Source organism: Martes martes (assembly GCF_963455335.1).
Source record: "Martes martes genome assembly, chromosome: 5".
Classification (NCBI taxonomy): Eukaryota; Metazoa; Chordata; class Mammalia; order Carnivora; family Mustelidae; genus Martes; species Martes martes.
Window position 1 is genome coordinate 91,139,793 of NC_137892.1, and position 19,418 is coordinate 91,159,210.

Sequence of the window (19,418 nt, forward strand, 5' to 3'; positions counted from 1 at the left end):
CTTGGCTATAGGTAGTAGTGGAAAGCCGAACAATTTCCAGGCAAGGCGATATCCCTCTTTTATGTTTGTCATCATTTTTATTGTTTATATGAAGTCACGTATTTGGCAATATGCTGTCGTAGGAAGAGAACCATACACCCAATCATTTCCACTTTGACTAACTTATTCATTCTCTCAGTAAATATTTATTGAGTGCTGTCTATGTGGCAGATAGTGTGTTATTCACATGAGAGACATTGGTGAACAGATCAACATAAGACCCCTGCCTTTGTGGAACTTAAAATCACATGAGGGAGATAGATTTTTTTTAATGTCATTAGTTTTTTAATATTATTATTTTTTATTTTGTCAGTGTTCCAGTATTCATTGTTTATGCACCACACCCGGTGCTCCATGGAGGCAGATAGATTAAAAAAAATGTACAGAAATAAATATATAGCTACAAACTATGAAATGTGCTATGGACAAAGTGTGGACTGAAAGCTAGGGCTTCTCATTGCTGCTTCATTCCCAATTAGCTGGGTAATGTTGGGGCAGACGACTTCCCCACTGTCTACCTCGCTTTTCTCTCACATGAGTGACTCTTGATGTTCCCAGGGCCCTTGTGGGTCTGAGATGAAGGAACTACAAGAAGGAACTGCTAAGTGCCCTATAAAATGATGGGACTGTCAGAAAGATGAGTGCAACTGAGTTGGTTTTCTAGAGTTTAGGGAGCCTTCAGACCAGGAAGTGTAACCAGTGTTAATGCTGGTAAATGTTTAACAACAGGCTCTGCAAAAAAATTCTGAAAGCCCTGATTTGTTTGCTGGTTCATTTGCTTATTTCCATGGTGTAAATATTTCCACGACAGCTGATTTCACACTACCAGTGCAATGTCTCTAAACACCAAGATGGGAAGAAACATGCACGATGAGCTCCAGCTCCAGCATACCACTGCTCCCAATGGTCCCTGGTGTGGTGCGGGACAGTGAGGTGGGGGTCTGGTGCATAGAAGTCCTGTTAAACTCAGTTGAAGAAACAACACAAATCTGACAGACTCATTCTTGTGTCTAGTAGTGCTGTCTTTTTTTTTTTTTTAATTTTTAAAAAGATTTTATTTATTTATTTGAGAAAGAGAGAGAGTGTGAGTGAGAGAGAGCACGAGCAGCCGGGGAGGAGTAGTGAGAGAGAGAGAAGCAGACTCCCCACTAAGCAGAGAGCCTGATTCAGGACTTGATCCCAGGACCCTGGGATCTTGACCTGAACGGAAAGGCAGACGCTTAAGTGATGAGCAACCCAGGTGTCCTAGTAGTGCTGTCTTCTTGATTGAAAATCATATCAGTGAATTAAGCAAAAGCTATTGGCTCAATCTCTGGGAAACAAAAGAGTATCTGGGTGGAGGGGTGTCCTAAGACCACATGGTGGGTATACTTATGATTACGGGTTTAGGGAAATAGTTCCCCAATTCAGTGGTCTGCGCAGTTTTTCTAACTAATTGTGCCTCTGAGATACAATATTGCATAATGTTAGAACTTGGGTTTTCGGAATTAGGGGTGAGTTCACATCTCAGATGCACTTCTTCTTGGCAGCATGACCTTGGACACTAACCTTTTGGGGCTGTTTCCTCATCTGTAAAATGTGAACACTTATATCTACGTCACAGGATTTTGTGTGGATTAAAGGAGATCATGCATGTAAAATGCATAGCATTGTGTCTCTTGGTAAAATTAGCCTTTCTCAAATCTTGAGTAACAAATTAAGTCCGTGTGCAGGAACCTAGTTTTTCTCCTGATCTTGTCAAAACTGGCTTCTTTTCCTCCATCCTGTGCTTTGCTGTGAATCACCCTCAACTGGACCTTTTCCCTTGCCAAGACATCACCCTGCCTATTTTTAATATATGACCCCGCTTCTTGATTTTCAGAACATGTTTTGAAAGCAGATGTAAGTGCCCCAGTGCTCTGCACTCCCCTCCCTGGGTGCACGTACAATGGGGCATGGCTACCTACCTCACTGGAGGTGGGGAGGGTGGAGGGGGTCAGCTTTATCCGGGTGTCCTGGCCAAGGCTTCTACTTACATTGGAAGCAGAAGCACGGGGAACCAGGAGCTGTAAAGTTCAGTTTTCCCCACCCTTTTCGCACCTAGTAACCTTGTAGTACTCAAGAGATTGGTTTTGGAATATAAAGCAGTGAGGAAATGATGCTCTTTCTTTGTTGAAAAGTAAAACCCTCAGCGTGCCTCATGGAAGCTGATTTCTTCATGGGCTCCACAGAAGGTGTTTTCATCTGAGTAGACATCACCCTGCCCTGTGATCAGAGCCACAGGGTTTCTGCTTGGATTTCATAGACCCGGAGTTGATACCCTTTTCCTCTAAAGCACCAGAGAGTAAACATTTTAGCCTTTGCAGGCCAGAGAGTCTCGATTCAGTGCTGCTGTTAGAATGTGAAAGCAGCCCCAGACAGTATGTAAACGAGTGAGTGTGGCTGTGTTCCAGTAAAATTTTATTTATGAAAACAGGTGGCAGGCTGAACGTGGCCTGTGAGCTGTAGTTGGCCAGCCACTGCCGTAGGCCCTGACAGGCAGCCGAGAGCCATGGGTAAGAGCGTGAGGGCTGGTGTTGGGTCTGGGGGGGGACCCCATCCCTGCTACTTTGTGGCTTTGGGCTTGGGAGAGTCATTTAGTGTGGGTTCAGAGGATCTGTTCCCTGGGCTATCCTGGGAGTCCAGGCTGCCAGAGTCCCCAAAGAGCGAAGAGCATGGCACTGGGCTTGGTGTGCAGTAAACACTGGCTTCTGCTGCTGTTACACGTTGCACCCCTTGCATTGGCCAGCCCCTTCACGGGAGGCACTCTTGGGAACCATTTTAGGCACACTAAAGGCTAGAGCTAGCTGAAAGTTTATTGGCTTGTTTATTTTCTAAGCATGGAACCTCAAGAAAACATGTGGCCTTCTCTAGCTGCTGAGAAGGTCACCGTGGTTGGCGAGCACTGTGGCTTTCACAGCTGAGTAGGTAGATGGTGCAACTGAGCGGAACCAGTTAGGCAAGTCAGGCCAAAAATAAAGATAAGGTTAAATATCGACTTTATTAGACTCAGCTTGCTTTTTAGCTTTTCTAACAAAGACGAAGATGAAGCTGGTTGACGGGGAAGGGCATCATCAGGAAATTTCACCTCCTCGAGGACCTGCAGTTCATTCTTCAGCAGAGATTTGTCACCTGGCCGCCTGCTCTGTGTCCAGCATTGTGCTAGGTGGCTTGCAGGAGCTCCTAGTCCAGTAAAGTCGAGCAGAAGAAAGTTGGATCGCGAGGCAGAACTGGACTGTGGTTGCCCACCACCTAATCCAGCGTGGTCTGACTTCTCCCTCTTCCTTTGGTCCCTGCTTTGATTCCAGTCCCCTTTTCCCTAGCCCGGACAGCTTCCACTGCCTCCCTATGTGCTTATTCTGAACTCATGTGTCCATTCATTCATTAAAAGAATCTTTGAGTATGTATTATTTGCCATTAAATAAGACCAGGTCCGTGTTCTCACGGATCTGCAAGCCTGGTGGAAGCAACAGTAATGATTCACAAACTGCTGCTGTGAGGGTGAGGAATAAAGCTCTAGGAGGGCAAATAATTAAAACAAAACAAAACAAAACAAAACCGGACAGCGAGGATTTCCATGGCATGTGTATGTTTATGTCTGTGCATATAGAGGTTATTTTTTACAGAACTGAGAGCGAACTGTCCAGGGGTAGTGCTCCTTTCTTTCTGTTCCATTCCATTCTTTTCTCTTCTCTTCCCTTTTGGATTGATTCTTTTCCTATTTTGAGTACACCCAGCCTGACTTAAGTTTATGTTTAGGAAATAGGGCCAAAGCATCATTAACATATCAATACACACAAAACTATTCTTAAGGTTAGAAAAATTATAGAGGTTTTTTCCCCACCCCTGGGAGTTAGCTTTCATTTTGACTTTACACCACATTGTAAATTTTGTTGTCATATTTTCCTTTTTTTAGAATGTCTTTTCATCTCCTCTCTGATTTTCATTTTGAAAAATTTCAAGCCTACATTAAAGTTTGAAAGCATGCACATTCATATACTCTTAACCTAGATTCACCAGTTAACATTTGCTTCACTTGCCTTATTTCTCTCTCCACGTATTTGAACTTTTATTTTGCTGAACCATTTGACAGTAAAGTGGAGACATGGTAACACTTCATCCCTAGTATTTGAATATATACCTCCTAAGAACAAGGAAATTATTTTTTTAAGCCATAAAACCATTATCATAGCAAAGAAATTTAATGCTAATACAAATGATATTAGCTAATACATAGTCAGCATTCAAAATTCCTAACAGTCTCAAAACAGTCCTTTATGGCTGTTTCTTTTAAATCCATGATCCAGTGAAGGATCATACATTGCATTTAGTTCCCATGTCTCTAAATCCCCTTAATCTCGAACTATCTCTCTGCTCTTTTTTTTTTTTTTTTGTCTCTTATAATATTAATGGCTTGAAGAATTCAGGCCAGCAATCTTGCAGAATTGCAGAATGTTCCAAAGATGGAGTTGTCTGATTATTTCCTTAGTATAAGATTCAGGTTAAACATTTTAGGAAGAAACTACTTTAGGGGATGCTGTGTCCTTTCCCATTAAGTCAAGATTGGGAAGATTAGTTTGTCCTGTTATTGGTGGTGCTAACTTAGGTCACTTGCTCAAGGTGGTATCTGTCAGATTTCCACATTTGTGGCTGTCCCCGCCCCTGCCACCATGTAGTTAGTAAGTTATCTGCGATGTGATACTTTGAAAACTATCCTGTTCCCCAGCCAATTTTCATGCAGTGATTTGAGCATCCCCTGATGAATTTTTCTGAATGAGTTATTATATTGATGGTCGCAAAATGATATTTTTGTGCTGTCATTCCCTCTACCTTTATTGGCTGGTATTTGTCTGTGAAAAAGAGCCCTTCGCACATTTTAAAATGTATCCTCTGGATTCATGGATTCTTTTTTGTTCATTGTGTTATGATCCATTACTGTGTTTTTCTTTCATTCTGAGAATGTTTCATTTTATTTAATTATTTAGGTAGGTTCCATGTTCAATGTGGGGCTGGAACTCACAATCCTACGATCAAGAGTCACATGCTCTACCAACTGAGCCAGCCAGACGCCCCTCTGAGAATGTTTTACACTGAGTTATGAGTTGGGCACCGTGAAACGTACAGATACTGTGTGTACAGACTAATCAGTTTCACAAATGCATATGTACATGTAACTTCCACCTTGTCAAGATCTAGAACATACCCATTCCCCCAAAAAGGTTCCTTTGTCACCTCCCTATTCTCCCAACCCACTTCACCAAGAAGCACTAACCTGATTTTGTCATTATTCTCTTTGAAGTTTTGTCCCAGATATTGGCAACAAAACCCCCACTTACTGGCTCTGTGTCCATTTGACGTGTCCATCTTAATCTTTGGGTACTTTCTTAGTTTCTGGCACAAGAAGTTGATTTGTTTTATTCTTTCCACCAGCTGAAAATATCCCATAGTATGCACAGTAGTTAAATAATTTCTCCACTAGTCAGCATTAGGTTGTTTCCCTTTCTATTTTTTACAAAAATGCTGCAGCAAACATCCTGGCATGCAAATCCTTTTGTGAGCACCACCTTTGTGAGTATTTTTGTAGGCTAGATCCTAGAAGTGGTATTTCTAGGTCAAAGAATGTGCACATTGACATATTTGATTGATATTGCCAAATTCTTCCCTCCTCTCTTAAAAAGCTGTGTTAATTAAGTTTCCAGAAATAGTGCCGGCTTCCCTGCAGCCTCATCAACATTGAATTTTATCTGTCTGTGTGTATATGGTGGCAGACAGTGGGCTTCTTCTTAGGCATGGTGGAGATCCAAACCCGAGAGCCTACTTTTTGGTTCCAAGCCTGATTTGCATTTGTAGAGAAATGAAATCTCTCCTCAAGGGAGAGGTTAAGCCAAGGTGAAGTTTTTGACAGAGAAATTCTCTGTCATTTGCTGACATACTCACCATTTCACAGCCAGCTTTTGGGCAGATGATATTCTTACTGTCTTGATTCTGCATTAGCCGCACCTGGGACATGAAGGAGGAGAGGGATGTGGGGGGTGAGGTGTGGGGGGCGAGGGGCATGGTAGGCTTGCTCCCAAGGCTTCTGGTCTTCTGCGTAGTCTTTATAAAATTTGGTTCAGAGTCCCTGCTTTGTATTTCTATCTTTAAATAACCATGAGACCTGATATTTATTTTGCTGCGAACCTTGGTGATTCTGTGTTTGGGGGCGCAGGTTTATTATAACCTGTGTGTGTGTGATATCACTGTGATGTCAGGTAGAAGACAAATTCTTTCCATTTTTCGTTTATTGTAAACATTGAACCTTAGGTTAACCACCTTTGTGCATGATTTGGACATTGGACTTCCCCCCCACCCCCCAGAATGAGGAAATTGTTTGGAAGGTCTTCTCTCTGTTACAGTTACCTGTGTTGGTTTTCTTTGTAGGTATTTGAAGCTGTGATTTCATGGATCAATTATGAGAAAGAAACCCGTTTAGAGCACATGGCAAAACTGATGGAACATGTCCGTCTTCCCCTCTTACCAAGGGATTACCTGGTCCAGGTGAGTGCTGTGTGAAGAACCAAGGGCTTTCCTGCTTCCCCAGGCTTCTCGGAATAGCAGTGGGCAGCCCTGGTTGTATCGGGCTGTTGAGGAGTTTCATGGGTCTTTTGTACAGGTTGAGAGCACCAACCCACTGGCCTAAGGGGAATCATGGTAGTCTGAGGGTCTTTTTTTTTTTTTTAATTTTTATTATTGAAGTATAGTTGACATGCAACGTTCTATTAGATGGTAGAGTGAGGTTTAAGAATGTAGGTTTGAGAATAAGACACTTAGGATTTAGTTCCTGCTCCACTACTTGTTAGCTTTGAGTTTTTATTTAACTCTTCAAGCCTTAGTTTCTTCTTTGATAGAAGGGATATTATACGAGAACCCTGCAGGACTGTTGTGAGGACCAGAGGAGTTGTAAATATGCAAGTCAGGTGTTTAGCATGGAGCTGGGCATAAGAAATGTTCTCTGGAAGTCAGCCACTTTTACTGTAGGGGACCTAAGCAAGAAGGGTCATTTCCATGTTGCTGTGTTCTCTTTACCTTCACGGTAGGCATCTTGGAGCCCAGTTTGGGACTGCAAAAACCAGCTCCTCACAGGTGCCTGGGATACATATTGCTTCTACTTCCTCTGAGGAGGAAAGAAAAATGAAGAATTATTGGGGGGGGGGGGCGCCTGCGGTGTCACATATTTAATCCTTGTAATAACCCTGTGAGGCAAAGTTAAATAACCCTCTTTTTATAGGTCTGGGCCTTGAGGTTTATGGAGGCTGAGAATTATTTGGCAGAAGAAGGCAGGGTCAGGATTCAAATTCACATCTGTTGACCCAGAAGCCCCTGCCTTTCACCAGGAAGACTGTCACCTTTAATACTCTCTGTTCTTTTGATCGATTGGCTTTAGATAATCTTGTAAGTGGGCAGAGGGTGAAACTTAGGTATATGAACAAAACAAAATACCAAGGCAGTAGGCCAACCATCATCTGTTTCCAGGAAGTTTCTGGAAGGAATGGAAGGTGTGAAGCAAGGATAAGAGAGATCTAATTTAGCAACCCAGTGGCCTAGCTCTGTCACTTCCCAGGCATCTAACACTGGGCAAGCGCTCAACCTTTCTCAATCTCAGTCTTCTCATCTGGTAAAAATAGCACCTGCCCTTATAGGATTGTTTGGGGATAGAATGAGATAATCCACATAAAGACTGCAACACTGTGAGTGAATGCTAGCTGATATGTCTACCAACGTGATGACCACAGATGCTATTGGGAGTAGTGGGAGAGTAGGGTATCCTCACAAATGCTTGTAAAATCATCATCTTGGGACGCTATTGACCTAATGGGTCAACATTATTAATTATTAATTATTAATGTTAGTCTAATGGGTCAGTGAGATGTCCTCTGAATCTCTGAACCTCTGTCCTATTCCAGGTGCTGAGGCATGCACTAGCCCCCAGTCCTTCTATGGGCCCTGTGTTTTACACTTTGGATGGTACCACTGCCCCCTGGTGGCAGCATCTCCTTCCTGTAGGAAAGGTTCCCTAAGCAGAGGGACTGAGCTGGCCTGAGCTCCCTGGGTCAGAATCAAACCTCCTGTCTTGTGAGAAACTGACCAAAGGCAGAGGTAGACGTCTGGCCTCCAGCACAGCATCACTTCCACAGGAAGGGTTTTATGTGGACCTGAGTTCCAGGGGAAACTGACATTAGAAACCCTTGGTCATGGCCTCCATCTGTCCATCACTGAAACTTAGAGATACTGAAAATAGTTCTTAGGTTATGATGGCAAAGTAGGATTTAGATCTGGAGAAGAAGAGGGTCAGAAGCAATGGGCATGAGCACTGTTGTATGGGACCCTCCTCCCACCCCCACCTTTCCAAAGTACTCTTTTTAGAATACCTCTGGAAAAGGATGTTTCATTAACACTCATTTGACCTTGAAACTTCAGGCTAGTATAACCTGCTGTGGGTGGTCAGTCTTGATGGGGGAGGACACAGGGAGAGTCCTGGGCAGACCTGCACCAACATTGATTTCTGGGGAAGGTGTTTTTGTTTGTTTGTTTTTATCCACTAACACTAGGCTTTACTAAATATTTTGAAATATTTAGATATGTAGAAGTGTGTAACATATTACATCTAAAAACTTTTTAAAATTGTGATATATGTATATGTGTGTATATATATATATACGTTTCATCATTTTGACCATTTTAAAGTATAAATTCAATGTACTAATTGTATTTGTCATGCTGTACAACCATTACTATATCCATTCTTAAAACTTTCTTGTCACCCCAGATTGAAACTCTGTTTCAATTAAAAGCATTAACTTTTTGGAGGATCTTTTCATTCAAGCTGAATGCATTCTTTGGGAGAAGTAGCTGTTTATGCATTTCTTTTTTTTTTTTTAAGATTTTATTTATTTATTTGACAGAGAGAGATCGCAAGTAGGCAGAGAAGCAGGCAGAGAGGGGAAGCAGGCTCCCTGCTGAGCAGAGAACCCAATGTGGGGCTCGATCCCAGGACCCTGAGATCATGACCTGAGCTGAAGACAGAGGCTTAACCCACTGAGCCACCCAGGCACCCCACTGTTTATGCATTTCGCTTTCTATCCAAGCTTTGGAAGGTATCTTCTCTCGGAGGCACGTGGGTGGCTCAGTCAGTTGAGTTTCCGACTCTTGGTTTCTGGTCAGGTCATGATCTCAGGGTTGTGGGACTGAGCCCTGTGTTAGGCTCCACACTGAGTGGGGAGTCTGCTTGTCCCTTTCCCACCCCCTCTGCTCTTCTACTTGTTCATGCTCTCTCTTTTTCTCTCTCCCTCTCTCTCGAATAAATAAAATCTTAAAAAGAAAAGATACTGGGGCACCTGGGTGGCTCAGTGGGTTAAAGCCTCTGCCTTCAGCTCAGGTCATGATCTCAGGGTCTTGGAATCGAGCCCCACATCGGGCTCTCTGCTCAGCAGGGAGCCTGCTTCCTCCTCTCTCTGTCTGCCTCTCTGCCTACTTGTGATCTCTGTCTGTCAAATAAATAAATAAAATCTTAAAAAAAAAAAAAGAAAAGAGATACTCTTTCACACTTTTAAATTTGTTTTAACTGACCCTAAAAGCTTATAATTTGTCTCAATCTGGGTCAGTCCCTCAGTGGGGGTAGGGTGAGTGGGGAAAACTTCCCCCAAAATGGAGTGTTCCTGAGGATCACTTCTGGCGAAAGAGGTGCCCAGTGCTGACAGAGGCTCTATCATGCCAGTCCTTCTTTTCCTGCCAGCTCCAGTGCTGCCCAGCAGGTGACGGCCTGGCCGTATTTCGGTTCCTAGTTACCAGTGAGGCTAGTCATGCCTTGTGCACGACTAGCTTGAGGGCTGAGGTGATTGAGGTGGGGAGGCCCCTCTCCTTCTCTGGCTGGACTTGAATGCCTCAGAGTCAGAACCCTTGTCTTATCTTTTTTTTCCCAGAGTGTAGCACTGGGCTGTCCAACCAGGAGACATTCCATATTTGTTAGCTCTTGAAAGAAACTGATCTCTCCTGTTAGCTCCTAAATACTCCAGCAAAGAAACTGTGAGGTGACCTCCAAAGACCACACTACCCCTTACAGATACACCACACGACAATCTGACCTAGGCCAAAGGACAGAGGTTTGAAGGTCAGAGCACCAGCATCGGTTCACCCTTGGTCTTGGTCATGAGATATTTTGGCTTATACTTGCTGAGCATCTGCTTAGGCCAACAGCTCTGTGATATGTGAAGAAGCCATAGTTCCAGCGTAGATAGGGTCCAAGATGCAGTCAGTAGATGGGACTTCTGTGCAGGACATTCTTTTTGCTCTGATATCACCACTCTGTTATAGAGCACCTCGTTGGCCAGTTTTGTCCCTGAGGCTTCACTGTAAGAAAATGGATATGAACTATTGTTCTTGACTCTCACCTTGTTTGACTCCGTGCCTCCAAAAGTTGTCTGAGGGATCCTGCCCTCTTCCTCTTTCCCTCCCTCTCCTCTCAGATGTCTGACCGTTTGCCCTAAACATTGTAAAGCACTTAAACCAGGAGGAATGTGGGATGAAGCCTTCAGGACAGCTAATTGTCTTTGTTTTGCATAATTCCATTTAAGCCTACAAACTAACATGCCAAACAGACCTAGCCAGTGAGGTTATATCCCTGTCTGTTTGATGCCAGAACTTAACCACTTACTCCACTGTGCTCTTGAAATACAGGAGGTAGGCACTCAGTTGTAGGTCTGTGATCTTCCTTCTGGGGTCTGAGATGAGGTGGTGGGGGATAAGAGAGCGTGAGAATACAGGAATGACTCAGCCCAGGGGAGAGGTGTCAGATTGGGGAATGAGGCTGGGCTCTGCTCCTGGCTTACCTGTGGGTTGTTACCTCCAGACGGTTGAAGAAGAAGCTTTGATAAAGAATAACAACACCTGTAAGGACTTCCTCATCGAGGCCATGAAATACCATCTGCTCCCTCAGGATCAGAGGCTCTTGATTAAGAACCCCAGGACCAAGCCCAGGACTCCAGTCAGCCTTCCCAAGGTAAGCCCCAGCCCAGCCAGTGCCAGCTGCCGGGACTGTGTTCTGGGCAAGTGGCCTTCTGCTCCTTCCTCCAAGTCTTTCGTCACCCATGGCTGCCCTGCTTCTTGGTTGCATTTATGACTTAAGAGATGGAGTCTGCTGGTTCCTTTTGAATCCGCTGGTACCTCTCTTTTCCATGGTCTTCCTTTCCTAAGAATTTCCAGGTAACCTCCAGAGTCACCAGGGAGTTTTGAGAATAACTTAGAGCTCTTTCCTCTCACCTCTTTCTTTGGTCTAGGTTCTTGTTTCTTTTGGAAGCAGAGGAGTGGCTGGGTGGCTCCTAGTGATGGTCCTACCAGTCCTCTTTCTGGGCGGTTATTTGCATCAGAGTAGTTCTAGTCTGGTTTTTTCTTTCACTGCTGAGCCCTGAACACTTAGGGCCGACAGATGTGTACTGGCTGCTTCTGTTCCTTGCAAGGCCCTTCCCCTCTCTGGTTCTCCTGTCCTTCATCTGCAGCATGAAAGCCCCTGCACTAGCTGGTTTCTAAGGCCTTCCCAGTTTGGCATTCCAGTAGGCTGTCTAGGAGCCTAACGTCCTGACCTCTCAGGACAGGTCCCAGCCACCCCAGGAGGAAAAGGGAACAGATTGAAGTGAGTTCTGCCGACTCACGACTGCACAGCAGGCAGCCCCAGGGAAATGTTTAGACCTTTGCTTTGTCCTCCTCCTCCTCCACTTCCTCCTCTTTGTGGCTGGCTGCACACTCCTTGCAGGCCGCTTCCAGAAAGGTTTTCAAAGTGCTAGAGGAGGTCTGTCCAAGACCAGATGTTTGGATTCTCTGAGATCTGTCATTGCTCTCTCCACTCTGCTCTGTGACTCTGGGTCGTGGAGAATTTAGTGAGTGCGATGTGAATGAAGGTTATATGCATATCCCAGGTAAGAAGGCAGGCTGCTGACCTTTCCTGAGGGCTGTTTCTGTGTCAGGCAGTAAGCTGAGGATCTCACATGTGTATCTTTTGTAATCCTCCCAACAGCCCTGCCTGGGGGAGGCAGGGATCCTAGCTCTACACAGAGGAAACTGGAGGTCAGAGCGATGATGAAGTGACTTGCCCCAGGTCCACACAGCCACTGTAGTAGAACCCGGGTTTGAACTGGGTCTTTTCCCCCCTCCAAACCTGTTCTGTGAACCCATACCATCCTGCACCTGGCTTCATCTTTGTAAACCTGAACCTACATACATACCTACCTGTCTGTTTCCCGCTGCCTCGTGCAGGTCAGAAGGGGCAGCCGCAGGGCAAGGGCCTGGGTCCTGCTGGCCGTTTGCCTTATTGCATGTCGACACTTCGGTTTTATTTTACTGAAGTATTGCATTGAAACTACTCCATATTTTCCAAATGAAAATAATTTCAATTATTGAAATATATGCTCATTGTAGACTATTAAAAAGGTACTGCATTTTTGAGGTACAGTAAAAATCACCTGTAACTCGTCCACCCAGGGGCAATCACTGCTGTTCCCTTAGTGAGTTTTCTTCCAGACGTATCTCTGTGCGCCTATTCATAAATGGATAGAAATGTACCCTTTTAGGTAAATGGAATCTTGCTCCATAAATTGAAATCATTGTTTATCTCCTATTCAACAGACTGCTTTCATTGTTATCAGTATAAGTGAAATCAGCATTTAAATTAAAATAGGTACATGATATTTAATTATATTTATGTGCCATAATTTATTTAACTGCCCTCTGTGGATGGGCCTTCTAAAAATCTCCATTTTTAAATCTTAGAAACATTTCTATGTCAAATATCCTTTAAAAGATGGCATCTTGTTTTAGTTTACATTTCTTTCATTGTGAGTGAGACTGATCTAGGCTTCCTATGATTATGGCCCCTGTATTTCTCTTTGGGGGAATTTTCATGATGTCCTTTGCCTGTTTTTCTATTGGACTATATTTTATGAATGGTCTTTAAGGGCTCTTTTTATTTTGGAGAGATTAGGCCTTTGGTATATATTTCCAATATTTTTTTCTTAGTTTGTATTTTGCCTCTAAACTTACTTAAAACATTTTTTTTTAAATTCCCAAAACCAATTTTAAGTAGTCAAATTGGTCTTTTTCTTTAGAGCTTAGGTGGTTTTACAGTCTGCTTAGAAATGTTTTCTCTGCTCTGAGATTAAAAAAAAAAAAAAAGACTCCCATGTTTTCTACAAGTACTTTAATGATTTCTGTTTTACATTTAAATCTTTGATGCACTTAGAATTTATTTTAGTATAAGGAGTGAGGGTAAGAATCCAGCTTTATTTGTATGACAAATGATGAGCCATTTGCCCCAAAGTTATTTTATTGACTAATCTCCCTCCCCCGCCCCCATTAGTCTGAATACCACCTTTATTATGACCTAAATTTCCACGAGCTTGAATATTGGCATCTTGAGAATACTGATTCTGAGGTTCAGTGTTATTCTTTGTGGAGGAGGCTTCTTCTGTGCCAGGTTCTCGGCTGGCATTGTTGCCTGTCTTTGTGACTTTTTTCTTTGGAAAAGGAGGTTCTTCTCTTCTATCAGGTTACTGACATCCTTTCCTGGGGAGTGGGTTCTGAAGCTAAGGAAATGGTGCAGAGCTGGCCCGGTTTCTCTGTGTGGAGACCATACCTAGTGACCTTTCCTTTTCTAGATTCCACATCTAGCTTTTACCACACATAATTATAAGAAGACTGTTTTAAAAATCAAAGCCAAGTTTGTGCCTGAGTCCCCACTCAGCCTGCTGAGACCACCCTCCCTTTCCAGGTCATGAATCTGTGGTCGCGAAACACACATCCCTCTTTCAGGAGGCCACAGTTGTCCCTCTGTCATCTCTGCTCCTTAGGAACCACTCTTTTCAGAATGAAAATGTTTAGGTTCTAGGACATAGACTTCTGCAGGTAACCAGAACCAAGACTTCTTGTGAATGAATCTGTTGAAAGGATTTTAAAAAAAGACATCACTACTCTTTGCCTCATTGTCCCCCTGACTTTAATCCTTGAATGGTTTAGGGTTATGTTGTCCAGCCTCTTTCTCAAACTCTACTCTGTCACCATTGTTGGGGCACTTAAATTATGAGGGGATCCCCACTGTGGGTTTGAGGAGTGGGGTATGCTGAGGGAAACTATCACTTTGAGTATTATCAGGTGGTACATTATCTCATTAAATCATTATAATAGTAGGACATTACTCTTCATATCCCTACTTTACTAAATTTACTCAGACAGGTTAAGTGACTTTCCCAGTTACATAGCTAGTAAGTGCAGAGCTGGGGTTTAAGCCAAGATCTGTTCCACTCCAAAGTCTGTGCTTTTTCTCTTATACCAGTTTGCCTCCCAGGGACAGGTTTTCAGGTTTTGGTGGCAGATGAAAAAGAACCTTTTCTTTTATTTTTTTTTAATATCAGAATCTCCTTTAACTGAACCCTGTAACATCCCATTCATCTCATGAAGAGATGCATTTCCAATAAATTTACTACCTTTTATTTTCAAAGTAAGACTTTATATTTTTAGAGCAGTTTTAGGTTCATACCAAAATTGAGGGCCAGGTCAAGAGATTTCCCATATACCTTCTGCCCCTACACATGCACAGTTTTCCCCATTATCAGTATCCCAGATTATTTTCTTGTAATTTCAGTTTTATTAAGGTATAATTTATACACAATAAAATTCACTCTTTTTAGGGATACATACAATGAATTTTGGCAAATGTATATCATTATTTAATTACCATCCTAATCAAAATACAGAATATTTTAAGTACTGCACAAAAAATTCCCTGTACTGCTCTATAGTCAAGCCCCTTCTTCTACCCCTAAGCCTTGGCAACTACTGATCCGATTTCTGTCCTTACAGCTTTGTCTTTGATAGGTTGTTATATAAATGAAATCATGCCATATGTAGCCTTTTGAGCTTGCCTTCGTTCTTTTAGCATAATGCTTTTGAGATTCATCTGTGTTGTTGCATGTATAAAGAGTTTATTCCTTTCCATTGCTGAGTAATATTCCATTGTATGGACATACCATAATTTGTTTATCCATTTCACCTGTTGATGGACATTTGGGTGTCCATTTTTGGCTATTAAAAATAAAGCTGTTTGAACATTCACTTACAGATCCCTGTGTGGACTTATGTTTTAATTTCTCTTGGGTAAATACCTAGGAATAGGATTGCTGGGTTGTATGGTAAGTATATGTTTAACTTTATAAGAAATTGCTAAAGTGTTTTTCGAGACAGCTGTACCTTTATGTATTCCCATTAGCAATGTATAAAAGTTCCAGTTACTCCACAGCCTTACCACTACTTGTATTACCTATTTTAAAAAAATTTTGCCACTGCAGTAGGGATGTGGTGGTATCTCATTCTGGATTTAATTTACATTTCTCTAATAACTAATGATGTTGAACATCTTTTCATGTGCTTATTTGCCATCTCTGTATCTTCTCTGGTGAAGTCTGTTCAAATTTTCTTCCCTTTAAAAAAAATTGGGTTATTTTATTCTTACTGATTTCTAAGAGTCCTTTGTATATTGTGGATGTAAGTCTGTTAGCAAAATTGTATTTTGCAAATATTTTTTCCCAACCTGTATCTTGTCTTTTTATTTTCTTAAAAGTATCTTTGGGAGAGCAGAAGTTTTAAATTTTGTCAATTTTTTTTCCTGTTATGATTGATGTATTTTGTGTTTTATCTAAAGAAAATCTTGGCATAATCTAAGATCAACAAGGTTTTTCTACTATACTTTTTAAAGTTTTAGGTTTTACATTTGGGTCTATGATCCATTTTGAGATTTCTTTGTAATATGGTGTGTGATATAAGGGTCAAGGTTTTGTATTTGAATGTCCAGTTTTTTCCACAGCATTTACTAGAAGGATTCTCCTTTCTCCATTGAGTGGATTTGGTACCTTTGTTGTAAATAATCAACTGCATATGTGTTGGTCTATATCTGGATACTCTTCTGTTTCTATTATCTATTTGCCTGTCTTTATACCAATACCATGTTGCTTTGATTACCAGCTTTATAGTAAGTCTTGAAATCAGGTAGTATGAGTCCTCCAGTTTTATTCTTCAGAGTTGTTTTTCCTGTTCTAGGTACTTTGCATGTTCATTTATCTTTTAGAATCAACTTGCCTATTTCTATAAAAAAGGCTTGGATAGGGATTGTGTTAAATTTTTAGGATCAGTGAGGGGGGAATTCACATATTAACAATACAGTAGTCCCCTCTTGTCCTGGGAGGATATATTCCAAGACACCCAGTGGATGGCTGAAACCATGGATAGTACTGAACCCTATACATATTATTTTCTTCCTATACATGAATACTTCAGATAAACTTTATTAATTGAGCACAGTAAGAGATTAGTAGCAATAATTAGGGATAAAATAGAGCAATAATAACAATATACTGTAATAAAAGTTACATATATACATGGTTTCCTTCTCTGAAAATATCTTATTGTACTGACTCACCCTTTTTCTTGTGATGATGAGAGATGATAAAATACCTATTAGGTGAGATGAAGTGAGGTGAATGACATAGGCTGCTATTGACCTTCTGACCATGTGTCTGAAGGAGGATCATCTGCTTCTGGATCAAGGTTGTTCATGGGTAACTGAAACGGTACAAAGCAAAGCCGTGGGTAAGCTGGGGAGATCTGCTGTTCTAATCTTCTGATCTGCAATCACAGTGTATATCTCTATTTATTTTTGTCTTCTTTAATTTCTCTTAGCAACATTTTTAGTTCTCAGTACATGGATCTTGCAGGTCTTTTGTTAGATTTATTCCTAAGTATTTCACAGTTTTTGAGGCTCTTATAAAAGTTTTCTTTCAAAGTCTAGTTTCTAATAGTTTAGTGCTACTCTGTAGAAATACAGTTGATGAGAAAGACATTTAATGGAGGGGAGGTCAGGTTGGTGATGCTTCATTGTTTTCTGAAAAGCAGGGGCAGTAGTTCCAGAAGGTGACCATATGCCCTGGGCTGACACTTCAGGGAGGTATTCAGGGTTCTCTTCTAGGGTGTTACCTCCTTCACTAAACTATACATTCCATGATGGCAGGTGTTACTCATCTCTGTCCTTGGTACATAGCCTGGAGTCTGGCACAGGGTGGGCATTAGTTAAAGTTTTCATAAATAAAAGAGATGTATATACATATATATATCCTTCATGCATGACAACTTTTTTTTTTAAAAGATTTTATTTTGAAGTAAACTCTACACCCAATGTGGGGCTCAGACTTACAACCCTGAGATTAAAAGTTGCATGCCCTACCAGCTGATCTAGCCAGGAGCCCTGAAAGGGATATTTTTAAATTTTTATTTATTTTTTCTTTTTATTTTAAGATTTTGTTTATTTATTTGAGAGAGAGAGAGGGAAAAAGAGAGAGAGAGAATGACTGGGGGAGCAGCAGAGGGAGAGGGAAAGAATCTCAAGCAGACTCCATGCTCAGTAGAGAGCCCAACTCAGGGCTTGATCCCATGACCCTGAGATCATGACCTGAGACCAAACCAAGAGTTAGATGTTTAACCAACTGAGCCACCAGGTGCCCCAAGAGATGTAATTCTAAAGAAGAAATAACCTCATAGAGATTGATTACCGACCTTTTCTATCACCCCTAGTTGTTTTCTAATCCTGTTAGTATTCATACTTGTTTTTGCATGGATGTAGTGAGGATTTATCCCCTACTTCATATTCTCCTTTGATCACTAATGTAGACTGACCCTAGGACATTTGGCTCAGCCCACAGGTCCACTATCAAATGAATCCGGTTGTTGTTCCTGGGGAGTTAGGTGGAAGAATTTAGATGAAAAAAAAAAAAAACCCACCCTCAGTAAAGTAATAAACCATCATGCATGCATTAACTTATTCATTTATTAATTCACTCATTCACCATACTTCCATTGAGAAGTCACTGATTGCCAGGTGCTGGGCTTGGTGCCAGAGCCACAGAACCTCATGAGAACTGGTCCCTTTCCCACAGTGCTCCAGACTCGGGAAGAGAGACAGATGTCAGAGGACAATTAGAGTGGACCTGTAAGTGCCACAGTGGAGGTACAGGCAGGACACTCAGGGAGCGTGTAGAGGGGTAAGAGCTTAGAGAAAGTTTTCTGCTGGAGCTGACGCCTGAGCAGTCTCCAAGGTCAAAGAGATGTCTCTAAGAGTGAACATCCAGAAACTGGTTTACATGACTGCAGGAGAGGAGGGCTAGCTGACTACCTTGGGTGACCACTTATAGAGTAAGTTGTAATTGGTACTCTGTTCCTTCCTTGGGTTACTGTCCTTATCACCCAAGGATAATTTTAGGGTCATTTAAATAGGATTTCCTTACGTTTTAGACAAAGCACTTTATATACATTATTTTATCCTCATAACAATTCTGGGAGTTCTAATGTTGGAAGAAATTCCATGTTGGAGATTCAGTGGGATGGAATGACTTGCCCAGGGCTCCACAACTAAGTGGCCCTGTGAGGACTCAGATCCAGGTCTGCAAAGCCTGTACTTTTTGACCACTACACAATATTAACTCCACAATGATGATAACAGCAGATAATAATGATAATCTCCCAAATGTGAGCCCTCAGAATGTGTCAATCCCTGGGCTAAGTGATGTCCATTTATTATCTCAGGATTTACATAAATATAATTATCCCCATTCTGCACATGCGGAAATTGGACCTTGGGTTATGTCACCTACTCATTATGTATTAGTTATGTATATCTGCATTACAAATTACCCTAACTTTGGTGGTTTAACACATTTAGTGTTTATTATCTCACAGTTTCCATGGGCAGGAGTCCCAGATTGGCTCTGTTGGGTCATCCTGGCTCAGGGCCTCTTGTGAAATGGGAGTTGAGCTCTTAGCTAGGACTGCAGTCATCTCAAGGCTTGTTTGGAATTGTAAGGTGGGGGGACCTGATTTTGAGTTCACTGTTGGAGTTGCTTGTAGGCCTCCTTTCCTTACCCTCCGGGCCTCTCCATAAGCTGCCTGAGTGTGCTCAGAACATGGAAACTGGTTTCCCTCAGGGTGAGAGGTTCTACAGGAGGCCAGGCAGAGAGCCTGCCCAAGACAGAATCTGTAGTCTTTTAAGACCTGTTCTCCAAGTGATGGGACATTGTATCTGCTATATTTTGCCTGCTGGGTGCAAGTCCATAAGTCCAGCCCACCCTCAAGGGAAGGGAGAAGTTCCATGTCCCAAGTGGAGGGGTGTCAGATAATTTGTTACATATCTTCGAAGCACAGCTAGTAAATAGTTGAGCTGACATTTGAACCCAGAAGGACTGACTCCAGACACTGTAGGTTGAGCTTTTCTATTATAGTGCCTCCATATTTCACAA

At 42.1% G+C, this 19,418-nt stretch overlaps 1 protein-coding gene across 2 annotated transcripts in view; it reads left to right on the forward strand.

Annotated features, from left to right (window-relative positions):
- The window catches only part of KLHL3 (kelch like family member 3), a 113,141-nt gene that overhangs the window by 70,662 nt on the left and 23,061 nt on the right, over positions 1 to 19,418 (forward strand). For both annotated transcript variants that reach the window (XM_080804505.1, XM_080804506.1), the window contains exons 7-8: positions 6,478 to 6,594; positions 10,943 to 11,092. In XM_080804505.1, coding sequence (XP_080660631.1) covers positions 6,478 to 6,594; positions 10,943 to 11,092 — 267 coding nt within the window. The remainder of the gene's footprint in view (positions 1 to 6,477; positions 6,595 to 10,942; positions 11,093 to 19,418) is intronic.